The sequence below is a fragment of the Chaetomium strumarium genome (assembly GCF_033439665.1).
Source record: "Chaetomium strumarium strain CBS 333.67 chromosome Unknown B0T15scaffold_7, whole genome shotgun sequence".
In the NCBI taxonomy this organism is placed as follows: Eukaryota; Fungi; Ascomycota; class Sordariomycetes; order Sordariales; family Chaetomiaceae; genus Chaetomium; species Chaetomium strumarium.
The window spans coordinates 1,614,455-1,638,681 of NW_026944435.1; the positions used below are offsets into that span (position 1 = coordinate 1,614,455).

Genomic DNA, 24,227 nt, shown 5'->3' on the forward strand with positions numbered 1-24,227 from the left:
TCATCTCTCCAGTGAGAACATGGACTGAAAGCTGCATCGTGTCATCGGCCTCAATTCATACGGCTGCTCCCAGAGTGCATGGACGCTATTAGGATACTCGCGACCTTCACGGGCCCTCCTGATCATCGCGCTACGCGCCTTTCTGTCTCGGGGTATGGTGTTGAGGGACTTGAAGTCTATGTCCTTTGCAACATGGCATGTTGTCAAAGATTACCCCTGATCATGTGTGCACAATGTCACAAGAACCGTTGAGAAGCCCGTCACAAACCACTCAACACTCAAAACTCCAAGCACGTCATTAACGGAGACTGACCGGCTCACTCCAGGATTGACGGTTTCGCAATCCACCATGGCCGCGTCTGCCAGTACACATCCTGATCTTCCCGAAGTCCCAACCACGCCGGGGCAAAAAAGGAAAAGGGCAAGCGAGTCCGCCTCACCCGATTCGCGCCGTAGCAAGCGTGGTGCTCCGACTGCTCCAGCTTCAGCTCCAGCTATGTCGGTCCCAGAGTCTGATTCGCAAACGTTTCTGGGGGACACGGTGAGCATCGCGCAGGCCGCGCATGACCATGTAAGCGTAGACGACTTCAGCGCCCTCGCCCAAGCTACCGTCTCGGACCACAACGATGCAGCTGATACCAGCAACGCGTCAAACACGGCGGCTGCGGCGTTGAACATGTACCCGTCGCTTCATGTGCCTCAGTCCACCGAAGAGACATTCGCAAATCAAGCCACGCCAGAGTCTCACCACTCTGAAAACAGCTTCAACAATCATTCTGTTAGCCAGCCGCCTACAGATGGCTTGCCTTTACCCGCTCCCCCCGCGCCTGCGCAACAAACCCCTAACGGGGCGCAGCAAGAGCAGCGGTACAGCGCTCCTCCCAACGCCAAGCCTGCGGTTGGCTCTGAGGAATGGCATAAGATGAGAAAAGATAATCACAAAGAAGGTAAGCTGCATTCCCTCATCTCCCTGGAGACTTTTCTGACCGCTTGTTAAGTCGAGCGCCGCCGTCGTGAGACGATCAATGAGGGTATCAACGAGTTAGCAAAGATTGTCCCTGGCTGTGAGAAGAATAAAGGCTCAATTCTCCAGCGGGCGGTCGCCTTCATCACGCAGTTGAAGGAGAATGAACAGCAGAACATTGAGAAGTGGACACTCGAGAAGCTGCTGACGGAGCAAGCCATCGCCGAACTGAGCTCGTCCAACGATAAGCTCAAGCAGGAGTGTGACCGGCTCTACCGGGAACTCGATACCTGGAAGCAGATCGCTCAGAGTGCGGGCTTGCAGCCGCCGCAGGAGAAGGAGGAGACAGGCTCCAGCAGCTAGTACTGCCCCGGTCCTTCGGCTTCTGGATCTGATGTCCTCTCTGCTCTGCTTGTACCTGCAGATCAGGCGCTCGCCGGATTGCAAGTTGGCAACAGCCAACGGGGGATCTCGAGCAACAACCCGGAAATCGATTGAATATTCATCCTGTGAAGGAGGCAGCACTCGACTTTGAACGATGCTCCCTCACAAAACGCTAGCTTTGTCTGGCTTCCCAGGCTGGCGGTGGTGCTTCGAGTAATGAGGCCCTCAATCCCGGACCCGGTTTTCGATCGCGCTCAGCGCCTTTTTGGCAGAGCTTCAAAACACACACGGAAACTTTTGTCCCACCGGTTCATTCTCATATCTGTACGACTACGGGGGATATTCTGTTTGTTACCTTGTAGTCCTTGAGGTAGCTCGCGTGTGTGTACACCTACCGTCACCAGGTACCGCTCTGGCCTGGTTGGGGCCCTGGTGGCCAGGAAGTTGCTTTCATGTCCTTTCTCTTTCACTTCGATCCTCATGGGGGCGTTTGTTTTAACGGCTCCACGGCAGTTGCTGGTGGGATGGTGGACATGACATAGGCGGTGCGAGTGAGATTTGGCGTTGGAGGACCTAGGACGGCCGCCCTCGGTTTCCTGTTATTAATATCCTGACGGGAGACGGCCCCGTTTTTCTACATGAAAGACATCACATATAGCTGCAGTATTGCCTTAGCAGGCTTTTTTGCTTTTCCTGACCCGTATGCTAGTGGGATGAGGCATGATGCTAATGCAAGCGAGCATACCTATACAGTACGAGTAGATTGCATTTCCCGGGATTCCTGTCCAGGCAGTCCGTTGTCTACCAGGTAGCGTCGTTATTTTCGGCGCTCAGGGGCGTTGGACTAAGTGGACTGATGTGGATTGGGAATACGCATATCTAGGTGCGTACTTGTTCACTTTAGTATCATGCCATTGCGCCGCTTATTTCCTAATGTCAGAGAGCGGAGTTGGGGGGCGGCAAGTCGGAGGTACGGCGGCGGGGCTGCCGGGTAATGGGTGGGCTGATTCCACTCCGATCACGGGCCGGCCTTGTCAATGACAACGGTGCGCCCGAGACCGTGTCGTCCCCGCCCAAGCGCGCTCATAAGCATTGCCCAGAACCGCCCTGGATTGCCAGCGGGGTTGCCCGGCTGACGGATTGCCCATAAAGGTTCCCTGTCTGCTCAAAAGAGTTCAGAACTGGTCGCTCTAAGGACAAGAAACCGCCCCCTTTGAACAGCAAGAAGACCAAAAAAAGGTATCGTTGATACAGGGAGGCGAGAACGCGAATCTAGATTTAGGGTTCGAAATTGCTGACTTAGTAGAGTCTACACCACATATTGAAACATAGTACAACGTTCCTGCTGTAAATCAGGATGCTTTGTTATGGAAACGCTCGAGTCTTGATGGTGATCAACTGGATCACTTTCTTCCATTCGTTGATATTGAAAGTCGCTGAACCGGATTGACGTAATGGACAACCAGCAGATAGCTAAGGGCACGGCAGCTTCCCCGCACCCGAATGCATGTCAACCGAAACCCCCGGGCAAAGCCTAGCCATCCAGGAAGGTCAGGGGCCCAATTGATAGTTCGGAATATAAGCCGGTGATATCCATTGGCAAAACAACCATTTGTTTTCCTGGCCATCCTGTGGAGTTTGCAGAGCTCCTCCTGATTGAAGAGAGGAAGCATCTCGTGGGGGCTTCTACTTCAATCAATCGAACCAATTAATCCATTTTCCCTCAACGAAGTGCGCGTGGCATTGCAGACTCGCAGGTGTGGGTGGGACAGACGGAAGAGCTACAGAAGGACAGGATATAAGGACACGACATCATGTCGGCGTGGCGGGCGCTTTGGGGCAGCAATGCCCTCTTCCGCGCAGCGTCCACCAGCCCCTCGAACACTGCCCGACTCTCCAGGACCGTTCCCGTTACTGTACACCACGCGCCCCGCCGTGGGTTCTCCGCCTCCTCCCGTACCATGTCGTCCTTCTATACCGGCTGGGAGCCCGAGGGCCCCTCCGTCAAGACCGAGATCCCCGGCCCCAAGGCGAAGGCGGCCATTGCCGAGCTCGACAAGGTGTTCGACACACGAAGCTTGAACATGCTCACCGACTACTCCAAGAGCGCCGGCAACTACATCAGTGATGCCGATGGCAACGTGCTGCTGGATGTGTAGGTTAAGCGCCACACAGCCTACGATCTCGCCCATGTGCAGCTAGCTGACTCTCCGCTGTCTAGCTACGCCCAGATCGCCTCCATCCCGCTCGGGTACAACAACCCTACGCTACACAAGGCCGCCCAGAGCGACGAGATGATCAATGGCCTGATCAACCGGCCGGCTCTGGGTAACTTCCCCCCAGCAGAGTGGGCCGAGATCCTGAAGACCGGCATCCTCAGGGTCGCCCCCAAGGGGCTCGACCAAGTCTTCACTGCCATGGCTGGCTCCGACGCCAACGAGACCGCCTACAAGGCCGCCTTTATGTGGCGCCGCCAGAAGGAAAGAGGCGGTCCCCAGGTGGAGTTCACCGAGGAGGAGATGAACTCGGCCATGGAGAACAAGTCTCCCGGGGCATCACAGCTCTCCATCCTGAGCTTCAAGACCGGCTTCCACGGCCGGCTCTTCGGCAGCCTCTCCACCACCCGCTCCAAGCCCATCCACAAGCTCGACATACCTGCTTTCGACTGGCCGCAGGCCACTTTCCCGCAACTCAAGCACCCGCTCGAGCAGCACGCCGCCGAGAATGCCGCGATCGAGCAGGCCGCGCTCGAGGAAGTCGAGCACCTCATCCTCAACTACCACATCCCGCCCGCCGCCGTCATCGTGGAGCCGATCCAGTCCGAAGGCGGCGACAACCACGCGTCGCCGGCCTTCTTCCGCGGCCTGCGCGACATCACGCGCAAGCACGGCGTGCTGCTCATCGTCGACGAGGTGCAGACGGGCGTGGGCGCGACGGGCCGCTTCTGGGCGCACGAGCACTGGGACCTGCCCCACCCGCCGGACATGGTCACCTTCAGCAAGAAGGCGCAGACGGCGGGCTACTACTTTGGCAACCCGGAGCTGCGGCCCAACAAGCCGTATCGCCAGTTCAACACGTGGATGGGCGACCCGGCACGGGCGCTGCTGTTCCGCGCCATCATCGACGAGATCGAGAGGCTGGATCTGGTGAAGCACACGGCGCGCGTCGGCGACTATCTGTTTGGCAAGCTGGAGGCGCTGGCGGAGAAGTACCCCGAGGACTTCCAGAACTTGAGGGGCAAGGGCATGGGCACGTTCATCGCGTTCGATAACCCGCGCCGGGACGAGTTCCTGGCCAAGGCGAAGAAGGTCGGAATCAATATCGGCGGGAGCGGGCAGCGTGCCGTGCGGCTGAGGCCGATGCTCATCTTCGAGGAGAAGCACGCCGATATCCTGTTGGAGGCGCTCGAGAAGATTGTGACATCCTGGTGAGAGGTCTAGGCTAATGAGCATGGGATGAGGGGGTAGCTTAGGAAAGAAATACATCGCGTCTTGTTAGCCGGCGGGGAGTTTCATAATGGCGCCGAGCCATCCGTAGGTCGACATTGACGATGCTGTTATGCTGAGGCAATAGAATGCGGCTGGTGGGGTTCCTTGCTCTTGGACACCGTTGGGCATGATGCGGAACTGAACTGAAACAGGCGCGTCTGACACATACCGAGGGGGACATCGGCTAGTAGAGGGTCTCCGCTTGAAGAAGACAACGTACGGAAAACACATTGCCATTCCGTTTCTGCGGAAGACGTCATCTCGCCAGCTCTGATCAATTTCAGCAAAGTACACCCTCTCTTGGCTTCGGTGTCCGGCTACATTCATTCGCCCTACCGTGGAGTTAGGCCAGGAACATGCGTGCGTTTTCCACACCTCCCCCCTCTTCTGGTGACGCCTGAACAACGACAAGAGTGCAAGCACGAGATGAGACAGGCTGTGCGCCCTTCCCCCTCCCTTCGCCCAAGAAACAAGTGTACATTGCAAATCGATCGCGCTCGACGCCTTGATTTGGACCCAGCGTGCCATCCCATGCTGCTGTTGCAGGAGACGGTATGAAGCGAAAATATATATGCCAAGCCCTGGGCCCAATACTCCTTTTTCCGTCCTTCGGTCGTCCCTCCGAACCGAGCCATGTTTGATGCACCTGTCCACTTATGCTCCGAAATAAAGGACGATTAGAACTAAGTTATCTGAAAGAGAGATACATCCCCCCACTCCACCGACCCCATGCGATAACTGACTCCAAAGTGTCCCCGATGTACATGTGAATTTTGGGATGTCGCCCCTGAAGGAGCGAAGATCTGGTGACGGCGACGCGAGGTGCTTTGCCATCCGCCTCTCTCGCGCCATGCTTGCCATCGCAAAATCGCAAAAGAGCAAAGCCTCGAAGGCGGAACCAGCCTATAGATATGCGGGTATCGAAGCCTCATGCTTTGGTCCAAGGTAGACAGACAGCATGTCTTCTCCTAAGCCCGACGTCTCTGCCCCGATGGAGGCAGAACGGCCAATGTACGAATGATGATGGTATGTACGCTCGGGCGTCCATGCCGTCTGGATCAGCCACCCCAGTTTCAGTGACTCAACACCGGCCGCTGCTGCGCCGCTTGCCGTGGCCCGTCAATAACCATATCCATCTCGGCGCTCTCAGTCCCGGCTGAGCCATTCACCACCACGGCCGCGCCATTCTGAAGCTTCCTTTCTTCCTGTGCCTGCGCTTCATCCTCCGCTCGTTGAGCCTCTTCGTTCTCGCGCATGAGGGCTTCCTCCTGTTCGCGCATCGAACGCTCCTCCTCGGTCGGCGGGCTGTCTGCCGACGGAGGCGGCGGCGGGGTCGGTGGGGTTGGGACAGACGCGGGATCACCCTCGCCGTCGGCCTCGTCTTCCTTAACCCGCTTAAGTGACGGCGTCTCGGAAGGCGGGACGCCGTCCTTGGGCGACTCAAGGTGATCCTCGTCACCGCGCTTACGCTTGCGTCCTCCGGAGCTGCTTGGGCTGCTCTCTGCCACATCAGACATAGCGTCGTTGGCCTTGATAGGGCTCGCAACTGAGCTTGTGGCTCCTCCATCTGGCTGTGATGACGGCCCAGGGACTGACTGCCCAGCTCTTTGGGCCTTCTTTTTTTGATACTCGGTGTATTTCACCAAGGCGCGTTCAAAGAAATCCTGGGCGTACGTGCGGACCTTCTTCGCCTGCTTGGACGAGATGGACGTCGGGTCCTCGACCCGATGATTCTTATAGTCTGAGGAGACCAGCTTCTTATTCACTTCCCGTGCGAACTTCTTCAGGTCCTCCTTGGGGAGCTTTCCGTGGAACTTGTCCACCACATGCTTCACATGCGGGAAGAGCTTGACAAACTTAGCATATATGTGCGACAACGGTTGGGTCAGGATACTCACTGTGTTCTCGTAGATCTTCATCTGCTTCTCGATCGGCAGAGAACGCCACTTTTCCTTGTTTGGCTCGGCCGCGGGCGTGCTAGACCGTTGCGGTGTATGACTTGCTGAATGCCGAGGCGTCGGCTCCTTTGTTAAACTGTCAATGATATTCTGTAGAGTCTTCTGATCTTGCTGTGCCTTTTCGGAAACCTTAGAAATCTTCACTGCAGGTGCTGAGGGACGCTGCCACTGCCTCTCGCCATTCACATTGTAAAAGTAGTACTTCCCTGTGTTGTCCGTGGCGACAAACCAACCATCTGGCAGGTTGGATGGGGGCACTTTCCGTGGGCGCTGTCCATTGTAACTGGTATTTCTCTGAGGGACGTTGCTGCGGGGACCGGTCGGAATCACGACATTGGCAAAGGGATCCACCGGCTTTGTCGGCTCTTCACGGTCCTTGTTGCGACGCTCCTCCTCGAACGTATTGGCAGCGACGGGCGCCATGCGATCGTGCTTCTTCCGGGGGATTCGATACGCCGTCTCCAGTTTACCCCATTCCTCGAGCAGCCGCTTAGCAGCCGAGGCGATTTCGTCGTGCGAGGACGATGTCAGTGGCTGCACCGCTGACTCGATATTGGAATCCGAAATCTTGTTCTTCGTGATACGTGGTAGTTGGTATAGGATATCGAGAATTTGCAAAACGACGTTCGTGTCTTCCCTGAACGTGTTCAAAGTGGTCTTGAGGATTTGGTAACCGTGCATTCTCACCACCCTATGGCGAACATGCTCATCCTCGGTGGCCTGGAGACGGGAAAGAAGTTTGACCGCGATCCACTTTTCCTTGCATTGCATTAGAGAGGCCATGACCTTGTTGACACCGTCCTGGTCAAGGGCACGGGGCTGGAGGCTGTTGACGTATTCCTCGTCGTCCTCCTGGGCCTTCTTCTTGCGGGGTTTCTTGGCGACGGCCGTGTCCCAACTGTCGCCATAATCGATGCCGAGGGCCTCGATTGTCGCGAGGGGCAGCTTCGTGGCACGTTCCGTCTGCGTCTTGCCGCCGATGAAGCCAACGCAGTTAGGCTCACCGCAGTAGCAGGGCTGTGGATCGGCGCCATAGCGGTCGACGTTGTAGTTAAACACCAGCTCCTCACCAGCTCGGATCCTGCGCGCCGCAAAAATGCCCATGCGCAGCTTCTCACCAACCACCCACTTGTCCACATAGCAATTTGGGTTGCAGGAATGGTTGCAAAACCTGCCGAGGTTTCCCTTTTTGGTGGCATCGACGAATTCGCTCTTGGTGAGCGACATAAAATAGAAGTGCTTGATGCCCTCGTTGTCGTACTTGAGCATCCGGCTGCGGAAGGTGGGTTCATTGATGACCTCGCCGATATATTCAAACACGAAGTCATTAGGCTGCAGGTCAGTGTCTGCCCGCAGGCCGAAGCCCTTCTTCTCGGTCTTGATGACCGAGACCTTCGCATACTGCTTGCGTTGGAACCGCTGGTTCTGGCAGCCCTCTCCACAATTGCAGTCGCCGTCTACGCACTCGATTTTGGTGGCTCGGTTGATGCAGTCCGAGTCTTCACCACAGGCGTGGTTTTGGTCGTGATCTACCAGGGCCGAAAGACGTTTGTTAGGGCTGGAACACCACTAACCGACGAGATCTGTGGAGGGAGAGACTTACGCCAATCTTCGGCACAATCGCAATCCAGCGCATCATGGTCCGATGAACCCATGTTCCGCGAACCGTACAGGCAATCGCTGATTACCTGGAATGTCCTGCACGCATCCTCGGTCGAGTCTGGTAAATCGCCGAAAAGAACGGGGGGCGACTGTGGTAGTTTTTGAGACATTTTACGCGATAGCTTCGGCATCGTCCCGTTCTCAGGAGTCGATGCACTCTCTGGGGTGGCTTTTGAATCGTCGAGCGACATACTGGATGCTGGGGAGTCGATTTTGATGCCGTTTGGGATGACCGAATCGCTCGTGTCCTCCCTCTTTAGCCTCATCCCGTTAACTTTCGGCCGTTCTTCTAATCTCAACCCCATCACCGTGCCCGAGGCACGTCCATTGCCCTCCATGGCGGCCGATGCGTGCGCGCGAGGTGGCAAGTCGCGGGTTGGCAGCCAGAGGATATGGAGAGGGGAAACGGGCCAAAACGCGACGGGCGGAGAAGAGCGAAAAGAGGTAGAGATGACGATGTGAAGGTGGAGCTCATAAGGGTAATGCGCCGCTCCAAAAGGTCGCGGGGGAAAGTCGGGTTCAGTTTTGGGGAAGAGAGGCGTGAGAGGGATGGCAGGCGGAGGAAGTTATTCTGCTGCGCGCCGAGCTTGCGACATAGCAACTGGCACCTCCTCCAAAGCCCGGGGCGACGGGGGCGGGTCCAAGCGAAGGCAAAGGGTTGAACGGTCGCCGCCTCCTCTGTCGTATCCCGAAAAAGGCCAGGCACCTGGGAACTCTGACTGTCTATACCGCTGCAGTTTCCATCCCACAGCCCGATTGTGAAGTGAACCTGCCGCGCTGTCGCTGCAAATACAGCAGTCCGCTGACGACCTGGGAAGACGCTTATCATCACAATGTCGCCAAAGTCCAGAAAACGGAAATTGTGGGGCGAAGCCACTTCTCATCGTCCAATGAGAGCTGAACTACGCTATCGGGACCGACTATGTTCCGGCGCGAAGCGCCAACGATGGGAGAATGCCCTGTCGGCTCCGCAGCCGGCGGGCGGCCCTGCTTCCAGATCCTCAGATACGTACACTCTAGTTGGGCCCACCGTGACCCGACTGCTCGACGAAGCAGCACCCATCCCAGTTCTCAGCATGGGAATTCCCTTGAACTCGTCTCTGAGCTTGCTCGCCTTCTATTCCTGTTGCTTGGCTAAGAACGTTGTTAGCAACTGAAGGATCTATAATAGTAGCGGTATCCTCACCTGTTTACATGCAGCCTTGAAGCGATTGGTCTTCTCATATACCTCGCCTATTGTACTCATCCTTCCCGAGAGCAAGAGGCTTTTCAGCATCTCATCCATCCGGGTGGGCCATGAAGCTTGTGATCCCACGGCGAATAAACTGTTCCCGATGGCACTTACTGTAACAGAAATGCCAAAGGCAGGAACCCAGCACATCCGGTGCTGGATTCACAGTCTCACTGCAACGCGCACCTCGGATGAAGGCAGGGAACCTTGATTTGGGTATTCTGGAAGTGATCAGCTTAATCCGAGCCTCTGAGGTTTCAGACATCAAATCCCATAACAATTATGCCTTTGACCCGGGCGTGGGATAAGGCGGTGACCTCCATTCCATCACCCTAGTTGTGTGGCTTCTAGGTTGGCATCAACATCTCCCACGGCATCTCGGGACGGAGCCCTGCAAGTCGTACCGCAGCGGTGTGCATGGACATGCAATTACAAGCGACATCTAACGGCATGGCGACCCAGCCCAAAACTGCCTTTCATATAGCCCGTAACCTGAGAGAACCAGGAAGTGCCTACGATCCGGTGCCGATATGCCAGCTCATCGTGCAGGAGGCGTGGTGGAGCGGTGCCCAAGACAGAGCCCAAAACCAAGCATATAAGGGCTCTTCGCAGCTCCCGTTCACGATGAATTCCGTAGTTGAAAGTCAACGAGTCTCTCAACCGACCATCGTATAAACTATCGCCAACCCCTTTAACGTCAAAGACCCACCGATATATGGGGCAGTGCGGCTCTTCGAGAACAGGCGGATCGATGCTTCGAAGCCTGTGTGATCGTCGACCGAAACACTCAAACATGGCCATTGGTGAGAGCTTCTCAGCGATGCAGCCAATGGGTCGCCCAAACGGGCCGTTCCCACCTCAGGCCGGTGGGTACCCTTTACAACTTTACAACGGTATAGAACCAATTGGGCTGAGTCTGAGAAAAAGCAGCGACTTCACCTCAAGCCTCTTGTGCGACGAGGCAAAGGTCTCTCGGTCGAGACCGCGGGCGATGACTTCGGCGTGCTTTCCGTGGCTGTCGCTGTCACATCGAAGTTGGGCTCCTGATCAGGCCGAAATCTGAGGTCTGGAGACACCTTCCCCAGATGGGGCCGCACCCTATCATCGGCGGGCAGGAGCCATGGGGGGTCACATGTGCAGCTGCACGTCGCTTCCGGATGCAGATGGTCGGCCCGTACATCAATCAACGCCATCGGCAGGTCTGCATACAGCAAGTTGTGAGGCGCTGATGCGCTCCGCCGCTGCAAACCTGCAGTGCCGGCTGCGGGCCAGTTGTGCGTTGCTCGTTGGAACACCAAAGGGGACACCCACTCTGTGCAAGTCTCCCAAACCGGAATGGGAGATGTCGCTGTGGTCCAGGGAGTCAGAGGACGCCGAAATGTTGGCCAATCCCTCATGGCGAGTTGAGGCGCTGTGTGCTCCGGGGCATGGATGTGTGAGCGATCGCGTCGAGGTCCGATGCTGGGCACCGGCCCTGACCAAACCTCTTGGGGTTTGGCGGATGCTAGACTTCTCTAAGATGTCTTAGGTCGATCAACACTCTTCTCACTTCACGCAGCACGGGTTGTGTAGAACGTCCACACCATCCCGCCCTGATTCGGCCGCACGCTATTAGCCACCTGAGCAGTCACTTGATCGCGCTGCAGCTGCATGCTCTGTGGGACACCCAAAACGATCTGAAAGAAAAAAAACAAACCAGTGGTCGCGGATGCGCGACACACGCGGCAGATCAATACATCGCACAGTTCTTGATCGCTGATCATGCTAGATCTAGGTGTTAATCCAAGAGGAAGCCCGGGATGCTTCGTGCGCCCTATGCAACCTCTCTGTCGGCTGTTTCCATTCCATCAAAGTTCACACAAGCGCGGCGGGCCGAGTCCAGGCTTGGGATGGGCGCTGAGCAAGGGTTTCGGTGGGACTCTGGTCGCTTGTTGAGCAAGGTCCAGGGCTCCTTGGCTTGCTCCTTCCCCGACGAAAGACGCGCGCTTCTGCCGGCTCGCGTGTCTTTGCCGCCCTTCCCCCCCTAATCCGCCTGCCTGTCAACCTCTCGAATTCCCGACGTGCCAGCGTCTTGAGGTTAGCCCGATGTTTTCTTTACACCGGCCGGCACCTCTGCGCTGATGGTCTCGCCGCAGGCAGGTCTCGACACTCGTTTGCTTACTCCGTCGGCCGTTCTTTCTTCTTTTCCCTTCGGTAGATGCTGGGTGCGAGCATGCTGCACAAGCACCAGCGAGTCGCCCTGACGTTACTGTGATAAATACCTACCTTACCTGGTACCTGACTTACCTTTACCTTGCCATACGGACAGCTTCGCCACTGCTGCTGGTGCTGCTGCGACCCCGAACTCCCGTCTGATCACGAGCGGTCTCACTGATCAGGCTCTTCTTCTCGAGTGACGTATCATTTCCGCGCCGCCTTGTCAAATGACCGACCGCCACCAGCCTATGTCACATCTCTTCCTCTCTTTGCACTCTTCGCTTCCACGGCCCTTGGACACCGAGGTTTTACCATGGAGTCCCTCTTCAACGACGCTGAAAAGGTACGTAACTGTTCATCGCGCCGTTACCCAAACCCCCGCTTCATTCTCGCACATGACTTAACTAGACCTGTCGCGCAGCGCTTCATTTTGGCCGAGATGATCAAAATCAGCCAGCTGGACGTTGGTATTTTGGTGAGCTTCATCAAGGCGCATGGGATAAGGCCAGACTGGCTGCACATGCAGCTCCCTGGAGGTATGCCTCCCTTCCGACGTTGACGTCACGTTGATATTACCGACCAAGTGCAAACTCCTGACCTACCGTTGCAGGGCGCACCTTGAGTCAATGTCTCCACGCAGCAGAGAGCATGCTCGAGGTACCGATGCAGCCTCCACCCATGGTATCGCCTCTGAAGCGCAAATCGCTAGGTGACTTGGACGACTATGTCTCGAAACGACAGGCAGTCGAATCCCCGGGCGAGTCATCCCGGCACGGCATACCCCCCAGCCCCGGTGTGCAGCACCATTCGCAGCCGGCGAACGTTCAACCTCGCCCGAATGGGAACAGTCCGGCTCCGCTAGTCCCTAGCATCTCGGCAGCCCCCTACAATCCATCCTTGACCGGCCGTAGACGCGGACGGCCACCGAAGTCGGTGCAAAATACATGGCAGTTGTCATATCCACCGATCGCTCCGTCACCCCCGATCCCGGCTGTTCCTCAGCCCCACAGTCCAGGTGTGCACGCTCACCCAGCCCACCAGGGGTCGGTCCCAGGGCCGTCAGAGCAGAGGCTGAAGAAGAAAGCGCTGCCCGAGATCGCACCGCGACCAACTCAAGGCATGCCTAGCCTGGAGCCGGCCGTCAGATCACCAGCGGCGCCCGGTGCAGATTACCAAAGCTGGCGGGAGGAGACATCGCGTCGGGATTATTACCATGTCCACTCCGCCGAGGCCGCCGCGCGAGAACGGTCCTTCCCATCACCCTACCCGCAAATCCTACCCCGACCACAGAGTCCGCACCCACGCCTCCCTCCGGTAGAACCAGCATGTCCAGCAGCGCCAACGGAACCAAGACGTTACGGGGAGCCACCCCCGATGGCAGCTTCGGAGCTGGCGAAGAACGCGGGTCAGACATCGGCTGGGGAACCGATCAAAACATGATTTGGGGTGGACGGGACCGACTGCGACGGGGCCTCCGTGTATCAGCTAGCGGCTATACCCGGGTTAATGCCTCGTTTCCGGACGTAAATGTACGCAGGATATAACGAGAAGGGAGGCCTTTGTTTTTGTTTCTTTCCTTTCGCTCCTTTCGCGGCCAAAGACGTTGACTTTCATCGGGTTTCCGGTGCATTTCCCTTGGGGTCTTATGCAGCTTGGCGTCTGGCACGGCAGAACGGCAGAACGACAGCATGGCTGCACGGCGGCTGATCGATTAGAATCCTACGATTCCCCTATGTACCTTATGCTGCACGACATTGACGAACGGCTAGGAGCATCGCATGACACGAGCACGGCACTCTTGCATCTTTTCATCACGAGAACGACGTCCGATAGATGGGTTCACGGGGAGCCAGCATCGACCTAATGCCGTCCTTTTCACTACTTCTTCCTTTCCAACAGGTCCGCTTGTTCTCATGTGCTGCTCTGGGGCCCGCACATGCCTTCTCAATCTTTCCATAACTCTTCTCCATTCACACGTTGTATTGTACATGACGATGAGCACCTCCCAGAAGGGATCACAAACTTGAGAACCGCCCATGGCTGGAACAAGAGAGTGTTAGGATGTTCGCCACGGAGCTGTAAGATAGATGTACTGGGATCTGTGTGTGGGGGGGTGGAGGGGTTCATCTCAGGCGAACGGATGAAGATCTAAGCCATAATTGTAATTGTATTAGCGGAGATAGCCTTGTTGGTTTGTCGGTCTTTGGCTGGGCGGAGATGGGCGTTGGGTAGACACATGCCCGGTGATGGATCTGTGTTTCAAAGAAGCCTACGAGCTGCTAGGTTGCCAGTGCCTAGTACCTCAGACAGTGATTCTGCACTGCAACGGTTTTGCAACCGTATTCACCCCAGTGGCCCTGTTGAGAGCCCCTCCTCGTCCCCCTGATGTCGGGAGCCGGAAAGGTTGGCTAGAATGGACAACATCTGGATGATGAGGTGGTATACTATTAGTAGTAGTTGCTCCATGTTGTCCGTATCTTTCTTCGCCCAGCAAGATGAGCATGCCAGGACTCGTAGCCACCTCACAGCCCCTTCCCCTATCCAAGTTGGCAGCAGCTTCAGGTTGTATGGAGCAACGCCGCCATCAGTACCAATCAGGACAGGAAAATCTCTCTTATCGCTACGACCAACCAAACGGCACGGAGGACCGTTGAACGGCATGATGATGTCTTTGCCGTCCAATGAGTCCCTCCTTGGCCAACCACTTTTTGGGTCGGGGCACTGCCAATAGGAATCAGAGGTTACATTGTCCCAGCCTTTGGTGTATTGCACAATACGTAGATACCATCCTATCGGTCTTCTTGAACTGGCACTTGTTAGCCGTAACTGCAAAAAGCCCTCGTTCAGGCCGGGAGGGCTAGCTAGGAGTTTGGTAGTCGCTTCAAGCAAGGACCACCAAGGCTTCGGTTACAAGAAGGTCAATGTGATGGCAGTGAATTGTCGATAAAACACCCATGCAGGTGGACTCGCCTTCTTCGTTACCTGTTGTTCTCTCCGGCGTATTTTCAGCAATTCGCTCATGGCAGCAGTATCGTGAACGTGGCTCAGTCCAGTACACAGTGAATACGGAGCTCTCTGTTGACATGGGTCAGCAACCTCGGGAAAGACGTATGTACTGGGCGTATCGCCAAAGGCATAGACATAGACTAGGAAGATGTACCTTGTACATTGATTCTAGAAAGCATCCTTAGAGCGAGCCACGGGTGGCTGTCACTATCGTGTTTGTTGGTCAAATTGAGCACTTAATGTACACTTTTTCGAAGCCAAAACCCGCATTAAGAAACAACTTGTGCCCAGTTACTCATAGCTGTTCCTTGTTTCCAAACCCAGATCTGATCTTGGACTTGAACATGCTTACCGACAATACCTATACAACGCCTCGACACAATGGTCCTTGTTATCCCCCTGACTAAGTTACTGATCCGGAAGTGGATGATGTGATACTGAACTCGATCCGCTCCCTGCAGCCCCTTGTCTTCATGTACTTAAGAAAGAAAAGGTCCGTTATCTAGGGTCTTAAAATAAGTCCCATAAGAAGGGGATTGCAACCTGCGACCAGAAACAGGAAGGAAGAGAGTCCGGAAGCTCAAAGACATATACCACAGCGATAAGGCACCAACGCTTCATTCCAGATCGATCATCACCTTGAAGATAGGTATCTGCACCTACATAGTCGACCCCTATCATCATCGTAGAGAACTAGGTCTGCTACCGCCGCTACAACAACAACAACCCCCGCTGTCATCCGGGCCGTATCACTAATCCGGCTTGTCTTGTCTTGAGCATGAACAATGCCCTGGCTGCGAGCCTCAGCCGATTGTGGTAAAGAAATAGAAGTTCTCATTGTTCATACATTCCACACTGTCGGTACGACTTCGACCTTGAGAAAGGGGGTCGGCCGGTAGAACGCTGGGGAAGAGAATCTAGTCAGCTGATTGACTACTCGTTGAGCACCTCACAAGATGATGGAACACTTTCACCGTCTTGGACGATCTACCTACTACTATGTAGGCACTGTATCATGTATAAAATGATCGTTTGCGGCCGTTTCCGGCTGGCTTGAGCCGCTGTGAAGCTCGTTCTCGAATTCGAGGCGACGATTGTAGGAGAAGACGAGGATGGGGCGAGAAGGGGTTGTCAGTTGTGAGTCCTTCTATTAACGCTGGCCCAAACCCTCCGAAGCGAAGAGGAGTATCCTCTCTGTACTTAGCCACCTCAAGAACGAGATGATCGTCTGAGATGAGATCGACCTCCGTGGGTCGACTACCTAGGTACTCCTGCTTCCAAAGTTGTGTGAAGGGCGATGCCAGTTGTTTCAGGGTAGACAAAACAACGTGACCACTGATGCCCCTCGGACGCCTTTGTTATTGTGTATTAGGAGTCTACGTTGAAAGCATCGGTTTCAGAATGGACGGGGTGTGTACTAATGAAATGGGTTCGGATGGACTCCTTTCTTCTGCGCCGCGGAAGGACTCCCTCCCGTCCGTCGTTTCATCCGATGACTCGAAGTGCCGTGCCCCATAATGGTGGGATGGAATTACACCCCTACAGTTAACTATGTACACAGTCAAGTCACTATAAAACTTACCTTAGATATGATGGTCCAGATGCTTCTCGGCCAAGAGACCACGGGCAAGAGATGACACAAGACCAGCAGCCCCTCCAAGATTCAGCATTGGGGTGAGCGTCAGAGCAGCCAGCGGAAGGACCTACCCAAGGAGATGACCGTCCGTCACCGTTCCAACAGTGTTTGGTCTGAGGGACTTATTAGCAGTCACTGCGTAAGCGCCAATCCTTGACACGGCGACAGGGAGTGGAGTTTGGGCATGGTTATTCCGCTCAAAGAAGCCCCCCGTCCCATGGCAAGCAATTACTAACTGGACAGGGAGGAAGCTCTTGCGAGCACTAGAAGAGCTGAAAATGCCTCGTCCCTTTGACGTACATGAAAGAAAATCATGAAAAAGAAAGTGGAACAAACCTGATGGCAGGGGTGTTCCGGCATGAGGCCGCAGGGGCAGCGGGGCATCACGAGGCCGAGAGGTTGACGACCTCACCATGGAACTTGCCGTGAGGTGTTTCCGAGGGGCTACGACCAAGCATCGGTCCGTCGCCTAGCTGGGAGTTGGAAGCGAGGGAGATACGTAACTAGACGAGATGGAAGCCTCAGGCAGGCATGAGTTGAACGAACTGCACTCAGCAGCTGACAAACAGGGAGGAGGCCTGTCCGGCAGCTGCAGGGCGGAAATGAACGGAGCGCCGCGCTTGGGTTGGTGCGGCTGGATCAATGCATGTCAGACCAAGAAAAAAGAACGCCCGCTCCCCTGTGGAAATGTCTGTGCATACTGCATACTAGTGTGCTGACCGCCCCAGGACACCAGGTGGGAGGGAAGCAACCTGGAGCCTGGGAGGAATTGGAAGACGGGGAGTCTGGGAGCGGACGGAAAGGGAATTGGCGAATCAGGAACTAGCCTGCGGCTGGTGCGGCAAGGAGAGGCGCGGCAAATTTGTTGACTGTCTGCCTTGTACGAATGAAACCTCAGGTAGTCATCATGGACCATGAATGCACCGCTGGCATCATGACTGCCAGCCGCAGTGCCAGCAGGAGACGCTTCACAATGCGACAACAGCGAGATGCCAGCGCCAGAAACTGTTCTTCCCAAGCCTCGAATCGGCTATTCTTGGGATGAGGAGCCGTTGAATCGGCCCTAACCTGGAACCAGATGGCGGAATCAGATTGTGGGGCAGAACCCATGCGATCGGCATGGCTTCGGTAAACGTTCGGTCTGGTACCTGGCGGGCTCGAGCCTGGTACCTGCGTCTGGTGTAACCGTAGCTCGCTAGCTAGACCAAGTTGGGCAGCGCACAGTTATTTTCGGTTTTCTTGTCACCACCACAGCAAGTGAGAGGGCCGAGGGTCGCATTATATGGTAAGTAAGATAGAGAGATGAACGAACCGCAAACCTCCTTCTGCCACGCTGGCCTCACATCCCCCGGGCCATTACAGGATACCGTTCGTTCATACCCTAGCAGTCGATTCTCCTCAGTCTTTCGCTTTTGTTTGAGACTACGAAGCCCTATCCAGATTCCCCACACGGTTTGCTTTTGGCACGTCTTGGCGTTTCTGGAAGCACCTGGCAGGGGGTCAGTGCGTCTACGCCATTGTTTATTTACGACTTTCCTTTATCGGCTTGGTAGGGAGGATTGTTTCCGAGGAGGAGCAAAGCAGCTAGCTGTCAGGCAGCACACAGCTTTCATTAAGCAGACCATGACATATGCATCATCAAGAAGCCGCTAACTTCTTGATGCTGGTCGATGACGACAGGTTGATGACAAGGCGAAGAGACATATGCAGCCGAAGAACCCGAAGCTGTCATCCGTCCAGGATTTTGTCCCTCGTCGACGTACATACTGTAGCACCGCATACACTAAACAGTGGAGTGCTGTGTGGACTGAAGGAGAGCCAATCGCAGGCAACTTGACGCTACATATTAGGGCAGGTATGCAGTCTGGGTGGTGTACCGGTACAGTGCACAGCGTAAGTTGAGCGGTGTTTTTCTGCAGTGATCTACTTGTAACCTAATCACTCTCTGTAACGCAAGACTTGTTCGAGAAAACGGACCTCTTCGCTGCTTGATTGCGCGACTCAGCTTTGTGTTGAGTTGACTGCTCCAACCAATTCGACTTTGAAGGTGTTAATCGGTGTCCTCGACTTAGGTTCCGGTTGGACGGTTTTTTGCCGACCTCGTTGGAACCATGCCTTCTACTGCTGGATGCCAGATAGGTTTCCCTGGAGAGCCACAACTGCGAACGATTGTTTGAAACGTAACTAACCGTCAGTCCTCCGCTCAACTTCACTCGAGACATCGATCGTGGTCGATCGACTCAATCTTTCCTCCCTTGCTCTGTTTCTCGCCAAGCCAGGAGCTTGGCCGGTGTTCTGGAACACCCTGGTCTCTGTCCGGTCCCGAGCGGGATACGATCACGCACGCAGCAAGGGTACCCCTGAACGCCCCTCCGCACCCAGGCTGCCCAGCAAGGCACGGCAAGTTGCAACCCAACCTGCAGTGGCCGACAACAAAGGCCCCAAGGAAACTCCACGCGATGCAGACGCGTGCTGCTTGTGTACATGCGGCTGCTACATTTAGCCGGGGGAGCCCACATGCGAGCGGGTGGGCGAATCCCATTTTCGTTTTCCATTTTTCAACCTTCTTTTGTGTGGTCCCTTTCATCCAACAGCAACAAGAGGAGATTCTTCGTTTGGCTCCTAGCATCGAGCTCCTTGATATTAGTTCACATATACCGGCACTTCACTTACAAGACCAGCCCTCTTCACTTGCGTCTCCTGATCCAGCACTATCCACCGTCGAATATCAGACTCGCTCCGGCATTCCAACCAATCGTTAGTCAAGCTCACGCTGAGCTTGTTGACACCTGCGGCACGGAGGAGCTGGAATGCTGGTGTCTGATTCAGAATCCAGTCATCACTCGCAAGACGGCTGGTAAACAGCAACCGGCTTATAACGTCACTGCTTCCTGGCACTGCTTAGGCCCGAAGCTTGCTCAGAGCGTTTGGACGTTTCCGCCTAGGGACCAGGCCTTCAAACACGCACTGCGGCTGGCCGACGAACAATCAACGCTTATTCGGCTTCTGAAAGAGCAGTCGAACGGTGTAAAGGAAAGCTTGTGGAGGGTTTGAAAGAGGGAGGAACTCGTTAGGCAGGAGGTGTTTGGGCGACGATTCCGGAGGCCTGCGCGCTGGGTTCCCGTTTGCGATCAGTCTTGAACGCCGGGGTGGAACGACTTAGCCCTTCTCGTACCCTTGGTATCCCCCAATTACTTTTTCGTCCCGACCGCTACCCCGGGTTTGGCATTCTGGTGTCCTGGGGATATGGCGATCCCGCACACACTCCCCGCCGCGCTGGGCGCGATTTCATTCCTCCCGACCACTGCTATTTTGGGCATTCAGATCATCCTTGCCCGGTCACCGGCGGATCGGGCATCAACAGTCAGGATAACTGCCATCGTCGCCGCGACATTGGAGGCGATGATCTTCGTTATCATACCCTGCCTTAGCCTATCTCACATCGCCCCTTGGGCGCCGGGTTCTGGGCTGAGGGGTTTCAGGAGTCTTTGGTTTGGCGCAGGCCTAGTGCTGTGCACAATTGCCTCGGCGATGTCGGTGGCGAGTCTTGTTTGCCTCAGCCGGGTCGTCAATGACCCGCTGAGCACCATACTGGGGTGGAGGGTTGGGAACTTCTTGGTTGGATCCTCGGTGGTTTTGGGGCTTGCGTTTGCGACCCAAGCCGTGTTTTTCGCCTCCCACGTTGTCGTTGGGAGACTACATGCGGCTGAACTCCACGGTTCGAGTCGCTCTGATCGAGGGAGCAAACGACTAGCCCCGCGCATCAAAACGATCCCATACCATGAGACGGCCCCTATCTCATCGAAGAGCCGTGGGAATGTATCACTAGACTCGCAAACACCTCCTGGATCGATCGCCGGACGTTCAACGACAGAGACTATGAGCTCGATTCGATCGTCGCTCTCGAACGTTGTTCGGCCCATAACTTCCAGGACGCGTCTGTTGTCCGCAAGCAGACAGTCCTTGCGCCGGTCGGCCTCTCAAGATTTGCCCGGTCTTCGCGAAGTCCGAACCCGTTCAGTATCAGATGGATTCGATTCATGGGACACCTCGTCTATAGCCCCGGAAAACCGGCAGACGGTACTTGAGTCGTCCTCGCCTCCACTCGGCCGCTCCCTCGAGACCATTCCCGCTAGCCCCACAGTCAGCAGAAGCTCCAGTCCGGGCACGCCGTTGGACCTCCTTGAGCCGCCACGGACGAGGAGGAGGAGTCGGAGCTACAGCCCTGTCTCGACCAGGACGATTGAGGCACAGCGGGCTGCGTTCACGCAACAACCGGCGCACAGCGAGGCCCATATCCACCCTCTTTTCCGCTCAGACTCGCCCATTCCACCACCCAGTGCTACGCCTGGGACAGTTGTCGTCGCCGCACCCGATGCAGGAAAAGTCATCTCGGACAGGCAGAGCATCCGGAGTATCCAGAGCATGCGTCGTCTGCGAAGCGAAAGTCTCCCAACGGTCCCAAGTCCCCTCAGTCGAGCCGCATCCCTGGACTCGTTCCACCGAAGAGCGGAGAGCAACTCCCCAGAGATTCGCGAAGAGATACGAGAGGAAGACGAGGCGGCGGTCGAACGGAAGATGACGCCGCCAATCCCCGACTGGATCCTCGCCGCCGGCTCTCGGTCTACCTTGACAGTCTACAACGGCCACAGAAGCCAAACGCCCGGCGAGGGCGGGGAGAAGCTCGATGCGGCGCACCAGGTATGATCATTGGTGGACAGCCGGTGGCGGGATGGTAGAAGTCTCCCGGTCGGCGTAACAATTACGATGCTATTCGTTAGCCTGCTACGGGTTCATATCCTATGGCCCTATTTTCTTTACTACTGTGTTGGAGTTCTTGGGTGGCTTGGGTGGTTTGGGTGCAAGATACCATGTTGGTGATTACCTTAGCGAGGCGTTGGTCGGACGGAGAGGGGGCAAAAGGATGACTACGAAGTCTCAAAGTCATGACAATAGTTGTTAAGAGGAGACATGAATAGAAGATCTATCAGCACATATCAGTTCAAGACACTGAGAATTGCATCCATCCATCGACATCAGCCTAAGCATTATTGACTGAAACAAGAATACTACCAGGTAGGTATCAATGCTGGGAAGTGCTCATGTATTGGAGGAGTGTTGTGCAGGGCAGCCAGGCCTCTTTCGCCTCGCTTTTTTGCCTTCAGCTTGCACAAGGAAAGTGGGGCCATCCCACTGCTAGGCGACAGTCAGCTGCGTATGCCCCAAATGCCCCCCACCACTTGACTCCGCTCCAACCTAAAGCTTGGGTTGACGTTCTGCATTCACCCAACCCGCCGAACCGCCAACGCTGGTCTGCACACTATCTTGGGGTTTTTCGCCGTCACGTCGTAACCAGAGCCCTAGAAACAAGTCGTCAGCAAGAAATCGCCCATCATGAAAATAACAATCAAGGTACGTTGCGCTTGACGGAGCACACCTCCTGCACCATTCCCGGGTCGGGAACTGGCATTCGCGCACCGTGCTGCCTGGCTGCGTCGTCGCCATCTTACTAGCCGCTTCGTACCGATGCTGATGCTTCATTGCTTTCATCTAGGATCTCAAGCAACAGCGCTTCACGATCGAAGCTGACCCGACCGAGCTCGTCAGTTACCCCTCTTCTTGCCTACGATGCTCTCCCTTACCCCACCACCGCCGTCGTGGTACTCACCGGCCTCGCGCCATCACCTTATCCGAGCCTGTATTTCAAAGGTCGGTGCTGACGGGCCATAGGTCTCCTCTCTCAAGCAGAAGATATCTGATGAGCGGGGTTGGGATCCGAAGCTTCAGAAGCTCATCTACTCCGGTACGCATAATAGCTCTGCTCCGCTCTGGTGCTCGATCATAAGCTCACCAAGCGCCAAAGGCAAAATTCTTAAGGATGAGGACACCATCGAGTCTTACAAGATCGAAGAGAAGGGGTTTGTCGTCTGCGTAGTCAACAAGGTGCGTACGAAAGGCCCCAGAACACGAGAGGTCGGATGAGGTTGACAGAGTTGCAGCCGAAGGAGCCTAAGCCGACTCCGGCCGCAGCGCCAACCGCCCAGGCATCGTCCTCCGCCACTCCTGCTACTCCCGCGCCCGCGTCTGCACAGGCCTCAACGCCCACGGCCCCCGGTGCTCCCGCGCAGACTTCTACCGCTGCCGCTGCCGCCCCCGCTACGCCGACCAGGTCCACCAATGACCCCAATGCTCTGGCTGTTGGTCAGGCCCGTGCCGAGGCCATCGCAAATATAGAGGCCATGGGCTTTGAGCGGTCACAGATTGACGCCGCTATGCGCGCCGCCTTCAACAACCCTGACCGTGCGGTGGAGTACCTTTTGCAGGTGTGTCTTCTTCCAGGGCCTTGAACGGGTTCTCACTTGACAGGTCTAGTGGCTAACTGGTATTAAGGGCATCCCTGAGAACCTCCAACAACCCGCCGCTCAGCAGCCTGCTCCCGCTGCCGCGGCCTCAGCCCCGGCAGCGGAGCCGGCAGCGGGTGGCGATGACGGTAACGTGAACTTGTTTGACCTTGCTGCCCAGCAAGGTCGTGGTTCTGGCTCACGAGGCGGCGCCGGTGCTGGTGCTGCTGGCGCAGCCGCCCAACAGCAGCTTCTTGGGAACCTTGAATGGCTTCGCGATAATGCCCAGTTCCAGCAGTTCCGTCAGGTGGTACAGCAACAACCCCAGATGCTCGAGCCCATTCTACAACAGCTCGGAGCTAGCAACCCTCAGCTCGCCCAACTGATCGCCCAACGGCCCGAAGAATTCCTGCAGCTACTGAGCGAGACGGGCGGTGACGACGATGCCTTTCTGCCCCCGGGGGCTCAGCAGATCTCTGTGACCGAGGAGGAGCGCGACGCGATTGAGAGGCTTGTCCGCTTGGGTTTCACTCGGGATGAGGCGATCCAGGCGTACTTTGCCTGCGACAAGAACGAGGAGCTGGCGGCAAACTTCCTTTTTGACCAGCCCGACGACGATGATGCGCCCATGCAGTAAATAACGGATCTCGTTTTCGGAGTTTCCGGTGAGGCACGTAATGGTTGCCGGGCGTTAAAGCTTAGGCGGAGATTCGGACGCCATACTGAAATCTGGACTGGATTTCTGAGCTAGGGAACCTCTGCTTCCCGCGTTGAGGATGGACGGCAAATCGGAAAGCGTGGGCACACATAGGTTGATTTCATCGATGGTCATGAAGCACAATATCCTCTCACTTTACTTCGCCCCGTTTGCAAACCCATGGTCGTGTTCTGCAGATTGATGGATTGGGAACCACTCGGGCCTACCCCTTCCATACTGGAAGGGGGAGTAACCGGGCGACCTTGGGATTCGGATGGGACAAACCGACCTGGAGAAATGGGAGGAAGGCCATGCGCTTGCCTGCCTTATTTAGGTGACGAGGCTGTATCGGCCAATGAGGTTGGGGAGACTCGGAGACGGAGTTTGTTCCTCTGAGGAACCCGAGAATAAAACCGATGGATTCTAGCAATACCGCTGGCCTTTATACGAGGAATTATTGCTACCTCTCAACTCCTAAGGCGCTGATTCGTTGCGTTCCCACAAAATGCTATAGTGTTCCACACGCGTTCAGCAAAAGACGCAATGCTGTCGGGTCACTAACCCCCTTTTCCGTCTCACCCTCTGGTGACCCAACCAGCAATCTTTATGTTCTCCAACCTTTAGCCCCTCTCCCTTCATAATAGTAAACGGGTATCAAAATCGT

General features: G+C 55.8%; 8 protein-coding genes across 8 annotated transcripts; 7 read left to right on the top strand and 1 right to left on the bottom strand.

Moving 5' to 3' along the window:
• Positions 1–349: 349 nt before the first annotated feature.
• On the top strand, positions 350–1,327 carry B0T15DRAFT_514443 (uncharacterized protein; the record flags this gene model as incomplete). The annotated part of the gene is made up of 2 exons (XM_062868120.1): positions 350–947; positions 999–1,327. 2 exons carry the CDS (start codon positions 350–352, stop codon positions 1,325–1,327), a joined length of 927 nt encoding a protein of 308 aa, XP_062718185.1.
• Positions 1,328–3,309: 1,982 nt separating this feature from the next.
• On the top strand, positions 3,310–4,779 carry B0T15DRAFT_403682 (aminotransferase class-III-domain-containing protein; the record flags this gene model as incomplete). The annotated part of the gene is made up of 2 exons (XM_062865223.1): positions 3,310–3,503; positions 3,570–4,779. The coding sequence occupies 2 exons, from the start codon at positions 3,310–3,312 to the stop codon at positions 4,777–4,779; spliced, it is 1,404 nt and encodes a 467-aa protein (XP_062718186.1).
• A 911-nt stretch (positions 4,780–5,690) lies between these two features.
• On the bottom strand, positions 5,691–8,899 carry B0T15DRAFT_304242 (methyltransferase-like protein). Its single transcript, XM_062863848.1, has 3 exons — positions 8,398–8,899; positions 6,735–8,323; positions 5,691–6,683 (listed from the first exon to the last, which is right to left on the bottom strand). The coding sequence occupies exons 1-3, from the start codon at positions 8,792–8,794 to the stop codon at positions 5,910–5,912; spliced, it is 2,760 nt and encodes a 919-aa protein (XP_062718187.1). The 5' UTR covers positions 8,795–8,899; the 3' UTR covers positions 5,691–5,909.
• A 471-nt stretch (positions 8,900–9,370) lies between these two features.
• B0T15DRAFT_542852 (uncharacterized protein) lies at positions 9,371–10,160 on the top strand. Its single transcript, XM_062869947.1, has 2 exons — positions 9,371–9,590; positions 9,643–10,160. Exons 1-2 carry the CDS (start codon positions 9,379–9,381, stop codon positions 9,896–9,898), a joined length of 468 nt encoding a protein of 155 aa, XP_062718188.1. The 5' UTR covers positions 9,371–9,378; the 3' UTR covers positions 9,899–10,160.
• A 2,036-nt stretch (positions 10,161–12,196) lies between these two features.
• On the top strand, positions 12,197–13,323 carry B0T15DRAFT_514446 (uncharacterized protein; the record flags this gene model as incomplete). Its single annotated transcript, XM_062868121.1, has 3 exons — positions 12,197–12,226; positions 12,305–12,419; positions 12,494–13,323. The coding sequence occupies 3 exons, from the start codon at positions 12,197–12,199 to the stop codon at positions 13,321–13,323; spliced, it is 975 nt and encodes a 324-aa protein (XP_062718189.1).
• A 5,395-nt stretch (positions 13,324–18,718) lies between these two features.
• B0T15DRAFT_304570 (uncharacterized protein) lies at positions 18,719–19,675 on the top strand. Its single transcript, XM_062863850.1, has one exon. The coding sequence runs from the start codon at positions 19,010–19,012 to the stop codon at positions 19,577–19,579; it is 570 nt and encodes a 189-aa protein (XP_062718190.1). The 5' UTR covers positions 18,719–19,009; the 3' UTR covers positions 19,580–19,675.
• B0T15DRAFT_304553 (uncharacterized protein) lies at positions 19,346–21,267 on the top strand. Its single transcript, XM_062863849.1, has one exon. The coding sequence runs from the start codon at positions 19,772–19,774 to the stop codon at positions 21,230–21,232; it is 1,461 nt and encodes a 486-aa protein (XP_062718191.1). The 5' UTR covers positions 19,346–19,771; the 3' UTR covers positions 21,233–21,267.
• Positions 21,268–21,822: 555 nt separating this feature from the next.
• On the top strand, positions 21,823–23,741 carry B0T15DRAFT_304575 (XPC-binding domain-containing protein). Its single transcript, XM_062863851.1, has 6 exons — positions 21,823–21,937; positions 22,080–22,127; positions 22,256–22,328; positions 22,389–22,468; positions 22,525–22,848; positions 22,916–23,741. Exons 1-6 carry the CDS (start codon positions 21,920–21,922, stop codon positions 23,501–23,503), a joined length of 1,131 nt encoding a protein of 376 aa, XP_062718192.1. The 5' UTR covers positions 21,823–21,919; the 3' UTR covers positions 23,504–23,741.
• The last annotated feature ends 486 nt before the right edge of the window (positions 23,742–24,227 follow it).

Coding starts and splice junctions, on each gene's coding strand:
- B0T15DRAFT_304570 (XM_062863850.1), top strand. CDS start 19,010: ATGCGGCTGCTACATTTAGCCGGGGGAGCCCACATGCGAGCGGGTGGG.
- B0T15DRAFT_304575 (XM_062863851.1), top strand. Junction 22,329..22,388: donor TCAGAAGCTCATCTACTCCG/GTACGCATAATA, acceptor CAAGCGCCAAAG/GCAAAATTCTTAAGGATGAG. Junction 22,469..22,524: donor TCGTCTGCGTAGTCAACAAG/GTGCGTACGAAA, acceptor ACAGAGTTGCAG/CCGAAGGAGCCTAAGCCGAC.
- B0T15DRAFT_304553 (XM_062863849.1), top strand. CDS start 19,772: ATGGCGATCCCGCACACACTCCCCGCCGCGCTGGGCGCGATTTCATTC.
- B0T15DRAFT_542852 (XM_062869947.1), top strand. CDS start 9,379: ATGTTCCGGCGCGAAGCGCCAACGATGGGAGAATGCCCTGTCGGCTCC. Junction 9,591..9,642: donor CTTCTATTCCTGTTGCTTGG/CTAAGAACGTTG, acceptor CGGTATCCTCAC/CTGTTTACATGCAGCCTTGA.
- B0T15DRAFT_304242 (XM_062863848.1), bottom strand. CDS start 8,794: ATGGAGGGCAATGGACGTGCCTCGGGCACGGTGATGGGGTTGAGATTA. Junction 8,324..8,397: donor CGATTGTGCCGAAGATTGGC/GTAAGTCTCTCC, acceptor CGGCCCTGGTAG/ATCACGACCAAAACCACGCC. Junction 6,684..6,734: donor TGAAGATCTACGAGAACACA/GTGAGTATCCTG, acceptor AAGTTTGTCAAG/CTCTTCCCGCATGTGAAGCA.